At 39.4% G+C, this 6,938-nt stretch overlaps 1 protein-coding gene across 1 annotated transcript in view; it reads left to right on the plus strand.

Annotated features, from left to right (window-relative positions):
• The window catches only part of ell (elongation factor RNA polymerase II), a 32,869-nt gene extending 29,275 nt beyond the window's left edge, over window positions 1–3,594 (plus strand). Inside the window, exons 10-12 of the mRNA XM_069522214.1 lie at window positions 486–657; window positions 747–791; window positions 903–3,594. Of these exons, the coding sequence (XP_069378315.1) occupies window positions 486–657; window positions 747–791; window positions 903–1,007 (322 nt within the window). The 3' untranslated portion in view covers window positions 1,008–3,594. The remainder of the gene's footprint in view (window positions 1–485; window positions 658–746; window positions 792–902) is intronic.
• The last annotated feature ends 3,344 nt before the right edge of the window (window positions 3,595–6,938 follow it).

The raw sequence follows: 6,938 nt of genomic DNA on the forward strand, positions 1-6,938 counted from the left end.
GTTTGGAGAAATATTCCTCTTACTCCTCTTTTTCTTTTTCCAAGAAAAGACAAAAATGATATAAAATAAACTATAAAATATAATACCTTTTGAAAATATTAAAAGCTGGGAAGTTCAAAAGGTCAAACTAAACATTCCCAACATAGAGATTTAATGAAAATATAGCTGATTTGAGGTAAATGCTCAGAGAAAACAAATCCTCCGAGGTTGGATGGTCAGCTCAGGTGATGATCATGGCCAGTGCTGGTGACATGGCTGAAAGCCGTAACTGTTTGGTTGTGACAGAAGGCACAGTTTCTGAATACATGCTGAGCATTTCTCCATGGATTGGGAACTTTGACACTTTTACAGCACCTGCTTTAGGAATAAAAAAATTTAATGTTATATAGAAATCTCACTATCTACGACATAGGACCTTTAATGTTTGCACTTTGTCCATAGGGTCTTTGGTATTTTACTAACTTTTCCCCTCATTCTCCCCTCAGAAAGTACACAGTAATTGGCTCTCCAGAGCAGCGTCAGAGGTATAAAAACGATTTCAACGCAGAGTACAGTGAGTACCGGGGCCTGCATGCTCGCATAGAGGGCATCACCCGGCAGTTCACTGTGCTCGACAATGAGCTCAAGCAACTCCAGCAAGGCACAGACAAGTACAAGGTAAGTTTCCTAAACGACACACGTGCTGTTTTTGTCAGAAAGTATCAGGTTATTTAAAAAGCGCACTAATTTATTGCCTCTCTTCCCAGACAATCCACAATCAGATACTTCAAGAATATCATAAAATAAAAAAGGTAAACTTTCCTGCTTGGACTGATTTCTGTGGTACAAGTATCTGAGTATATCTGTTAGATATATTTTAATATTTATCAGACTTTGACTCTGTGCTTTTATATTCCCTGCAGACTAATCCAAACTATAGCCAAGAGAAGAACCGCTGTGAATATCTACACAACAAACTGGCACATATAAAGAGACATATTGCAGAGTACGATCAACAGCAACTTTAAAAGTAGTTATTAGACATTGTTTCCCTGTTATCTCTGGAAACCAAGCAGATAAAGGAAAACTTTGGATTCCGCTTGTGCAAAAAAAAAAGTTCTAATGAAAGATGCCATGAAGGGAGTATTTCCCTCATTGGGGCCAAAGGCTCTAGAGAGGACTTAGCAGGACATGTGATCTCTTTTTCTCTCTCTCTTTCCTTTCATTTGTTTTTTTTCCCCCTCCTTTTTGAAAACGGGGCTGCGTCTGGTGTGGCCAGGTCCATCTGTGTAGTTACAATGCGTTCAGAAAGAATGACAAGTTGTGTGGCTTTGTTTGTTCTCAACAGCCCACCCTGCTTACTGTGCACAGAGGTCTGAACGAGTCAAAAACATGGACAGTTTCTCGGGCAAATATTTGTTCCTTCTTTTGAAACTGGAGGGAAGGGAAGGGCGACACTGAGATGAATACTGCTGATTGTACGCCAAAAGCAACTAATTTTGTTTTCGTGTAAAGAAAAATTTAAGTTAATGATGCTTCAGTTTACCCCTTATCTTGAAACAAATGTTGTGATGTTCCCCTTATTTTTCTGTCTTCCTTTTTATTTATTTTGGACATTTAACTGGGGGGGAATGAATCTGTCCTACACTCCTGAATACCAGTACTTACTTAAAATCTCTTATTTTTCTTTTTTTTGTCCTCACATCTTGAATGTCAGACAGTTTTTTTTTTTTTTTTTTTTTTAATTCAGAAGCTGCCTTGCCCACCTAATTGTCAACTTGTTGGCATTCATCATTCTTTTCTCTTTTAAAGAGATGCAGTTATTACTCCTTGATTAAATCAAAACATTGCCTCCAAATGCACAAGGGTCAGTCGCAGGTTTGTGCGCTTGGCTCTTCATTTCTAAAATCATGTGCAGATGTCTTAACAATGGGGACGTGCGAAATTTTCCTCTCTGACTAAAGCTGTAGGTTTTCCGCCGACACAGTCTCCTCACTCATGTCGAGCTGCAGTTTGCTGCTTGTTCACTGCAGTGGTCCTTTATTATGTTTTCACCATATTCTAAGATCTAAAGTGGGTGTCCAATATTGTTTGTGATGGCTTTTTGTAGCAATAGAATTACTAACAGTTGTCTGAAGAGTTCGTGGCCAGCTCTACTCTTCATCATTCTATGGAAGATCCTGTAATTGTAAGATGACGCAGAAGGGGTATTCAGATCGCCGGGCTTTTCCTTTCATCTTCAAAGTGTTCAAAAATTTAGATTTGATCCACAGATCTGAAATCTCTTTAGTTACTATTCTTGCCAATTTTAGTTTTGTTAATACAATAGGTTTTTTTCGTCTGCTCATCAAAACATATGGTAGTCCATTCACGACGACTGTTAAGATGAAGCCATCCTTGATCATCTGCTGAGCAGCCCTCCTGCTGAGAGAAGCAACGCTCATGTGCGACCACTTTTGGCCTTTTCAAATGTGATGTCAGATTATTCAGTGGAGGAAGAAGCGATAATCTTATCTCCTGGATCAGCTCTCCTCTGTGAGAGAAGTGTTGTATCAAGACGGAGGCGAAGAAAAATGAAGAAATGCTGCATCAGAAGTTGACTTCAGTCATCTGCTGCATTTCTTATATCAATCTTTTTATGTGAATATGAAAAATCAGCACTTTTTTCTCCTGATCTCGCTGTTACCTGGGGGGGGGGGGTTGTCCAAAATGACACTTTTCTCTTTGTCCATCAGAGTGCATGCTTTATGAATGTGTTACAATGAACAGTCTTTGTGTCTTTACTTGGGGGGGGGGGGGGGTCAGAATTCAAGCAAAGGCTAGTCCAATGGAGTTAATGTTATCATGAGACATGGATCTGACCATCATGTATACCAAAGTGTTTACTGAGTCTGATCAAACGTGGCGATCTACCACGTGTCGGAACATGTCACAGTATTCTCTGGTTCCTGTTCTCATTTATTTTGTCCATATCATCCCGTGGAAACTTGCAGTGTTTTTCTTGTGTGAAGTCAGAGGAGGCTCCTTTTACTTCAGATAAGATTTGCATGACTGGGCTCAAGTGTTTTTAACATCAAATTTCAGATTATATTAATTCCAGATGTCAAATGACACATCAAAGCCAGTGCCCGCCGTGACAATGCTGCGATGGTCGAGACTGAGAACTGATAAAGTCTGAACAGGAGCAGATGTCAGTGTTTTTGTCACTAGGATCAACACTCGCCCAGTACCGCAACCCTTCAACAAGAAAGACACTATTCATTGATTCTTGCTGTATCTTGTTTTCTAGAAACACTCTGACATGATTACTGTATAACGCCTCCTTTATGGTCAAAATCCATTGTGAATGAGTTCATCTTTTGCTCTGGAGAGCTAACTGTTGTGAAAGTAACGAAATGCCAGCACAGGAGTACCTGCTGTATGAGTTGTGCCAAAATGACCTGTTGTATAGGGTTTTTCCCCCCTTACTCTGAGTGTATACATGCTGCTGTATAAGCAAAGAGGGAGAAGAGTCATGAAATGTTGGCGCTAAAACCCAAAGCACGCTTTTTGAAAACCATAAGGGACTGGGACTGAAATTGATCTTTGTTTCAATAAAATTCTTTAAAATCCTTATTTATGAATATTTGAACCTGTTTTCTGTTATGAAGAGTAATTCATGTGTTGTACAGGGGTAGTGATGCCCTGAATTTAACACACAGAAGTGATATTTGGCTCATTTTGTAATGGACATATACATAATTCAAAAAATGTAACTTTTCCTTTGGCACATACATGAGACATCTATTTTATCCCCAACAATGGTCCTTTTTGGAAGCACTGCAGTCGTCATTCCCTAGAAATATAAATGACATTCTTGTGTGTTTGATAGAACTTTTATTATGTTTTCCATTCCTGTTAAAAATTTGAGTACTATTACTGTGGGCTGTAGTGACGTGGATGTCCTGTAGATGGCAGCAGGTTTCCACAGTTCAATCCTCATTCCTTGTTTTTGTTCAAGAAAACAACAAATAGAAAAAGAAACATTTGAATCCCTCATGTTTCACCAGTTTGCATTGTTTCTCATTGTAAACCTGTGTAATTGGTCAGTGACACCCTCGGAGTCAGTCTGACAACACATCTACACGTGTTGTGTTTCTAATGTGCATCCTCTTCAAACACACAAATGTTTTAATTGCCAAACATGTGCAGTGCACTGAAACGTGAATCTAAAAAAAGGCCCTGGCATGGCAGCGTGAGCAGAAGATGCTCCGACAAGGCAACAGAGAGGACAGGGCTCGGTGTAATGTGACACACTGTGAAGGATCCCAGAAATCTACATAGTGACTGTGTTCCAGTTGGCTGGCCTGAGCTGTGCCTGAGCCTCCCTGTGCTGCCACTGGCTCCCGTCCCGAAGCTGGCCTCAGCGCTGCTCAGGGAGCTGGAGGGGGGCCCGGTCAGCGAGTTCATTATGGCGAGCTGCCACCTCTCTCTCTATTCAACATACAGCACCGTAAACACTGACATGTTTACACACTCGCAGAGAAACTGGAGCTTTCCTCCCCCTGTGTCTTTCTATGGTTGTAGCCTGTTTAGTCAGATTTCAAGATTTAAATTGTCTGGGTTTCAGCAGTGAAAAGAGAGGAGGGGTTCACTCGTATTTAGATTCTCTGCTAACACACCGGGTCACTGCTTCACTGTGAACATGTAGGCCATGGGTGAAACAAAGGTCAATCAATTATTTGACGTGCCTGCTTGGTATGTTAGTCATGAGGCCATTTCATAATAGATTGAAGTACAATAGTTCATTCTGAAGTTCATACCCACTGCTGTTTAATCCTCACATACTGTCCATGTAGGTTACTGAGAGGGAAATATTTACAACTTTATTCACACCTCAAAAAAACAAACCAGGACAGGTGTGAAAGAACAACCTTTACAGTCTTGCAATTTGAAGAAATGGTATCAAATATTGCAATTTAGACAAAATGAGGACGTCCTCCTACAAATAAATATACAAAAATGTTCTCAAGTAAAGGCACTGCTTTTCTACATAAAAAAAAGTAAGTATACTTGCTTTTAAATATACTTAAAAGTATTAAAAGTAAAAGTACTTGCCAAGTGTCGCCTATTCTGAAATGCAACTACATAATTAACTGTTCCTAATGTTTATTTGTTTCATACTAAAACAATGCAAGAGTCATTTTAATAAAGAATGCTACTGAGAACATTTGCATCATCATATAAATTAATGGCAGAATCTCAGCAGTGGCTTCTGAGTCAGCTGTTTCCTCACCACTCATGCTGCAGGAGGAGGCGGGGTCTAATGTTACCTGCCTGCTCTGATAGGATCAATTCCCCTCTCGTTATTGATTATTTTTAGAAATATAAAGAACAATGTAAACATAAAACACAGTCCATTATAAAAGTGTAGAGGAGTCAAAAGTACTGATATATGAATTGTAGTAAAATTCAGAAGTACCTGAAAATAAATCTAGTTAAGTACTGATACATGAAAAATGGTGTAAAGTACAGTAATAAAGTAAATGTGCTTTGTTACATTCCACAAGTGGTTAAATGTCTTTTGCAGCCTCTGAGTGTTCATGGTGTGATTCCACAGGACGGGTTGAGGAATAGCAGCTCTGTGCAATAACCAAGTTTGTTTTGTAGATCCCAGACAGAAGTTTGATTAATCTTCATTTCTCCAATCTCAGCTGACTAAAATCCTTCTTCGACATTTGCGTTTATCATTTGGATCACCACGTTATTACTTGTCACCCCATATGTGTCCTGTCCTCCCTTGTTGTGGAGCCTGTGTCTCAGCATCTCAGTGGATGATTATTCAGCGACAGCTCACACTTATTAGCATCTCAGCGTCGTATTGACTCCTGTGACCTTCAGCGTCACTTCCAACAGGAGGTTGGTGCTGATCTTGTCACCGCATCATTGTTTCTTTTTAACCCAACAAAGAGCAGCAGTCAAGAAGTCGAGTTAGAGACTGACACACGGTAATCATTTTTATATGAGATGTTCTGGCTTCTTCTATCTGTTATACTTGACAAATACAAGTCAAGATTCTGCAGCAGATCAGTTCTTTATTTTGTGTGATTCGACCATTTATTGTTGAGGACCTTTTCAAAATATGTCAGGTCACATTCTTGCTCCAAACAATACTGTCTCTGTTGTAGATCCCTTCGCTGAATCAGCCAGCTTTTCCACTCATCCTCCCATTTGATTTCTTATCCTTTCATTACACATGCAATCAAACAATAGCCATGCTCGTTCAAAGCTGCAGATTAGATGGTCCTACTTGTCTGTTGTTGCATAAAATTGTTTTGCGTCAAACATATAAATACATTGCAGGGCAGTATAAATAGAGATGCAAAATAAATATCATAATTACATGGTGTGACCACTCGCTAACCCATCCACACCCACAACGGCACAATACAAATCATCATTCACAGTGCTGCAGTGCAACATGCATTAATTATATTTCACTGCACAGTTCTGAATGAAACCTATGTTCTGCACAACACACGTGCAGTGTGAGACACTATGGTACAAATGCATTTTCTATAAACTATGCAGTGCATTAATTGTACATCAGACTGATGTTTCACACAGAGCTGAGCAGCCATGTAATAGATTGTTGGAAACATTTGCTATTTTTCATATTACACTAAGAGTGTTGTCTATTTAAACTGTCAGATTCAAAACAGTGGGACAAACAACGTCAGTTTGTAAATGCTGCAGTGACACAGATTTCTTCGTTTAGGACTTTGATCAGACCTGGACTATTGATCCACATTCAGGTCTGACAATATCACACACATTTGTAATCCCTCTTTCTCTCTTTGTGTGTGTATGTGTGTTTATATAAGTGATGTGTTTATATATCAAAGGTCAGCTACATGTCGATATTGTAATAAGTTTGAGAAGTTCATCTTGAATTCAGTATTCTTAACTATGTCTCCCTC

Source organism: Paralichthys olivaceus, chromosome 3, assembly GCF_024713975.1.
Source record: "Paralichthys olivaceus isolate ysfri-2021 chromosome 3, ASM2471397v2, whole genome shotgun sequence".
NCBI classification, from domain to species: domain Eukaryota; kingdom Metazoa; phylum Chordata; class Actinopteri; order Pleuronectiformes; family Paralichthyidae; genus Paralichthys; species Paralichthys olivaceus.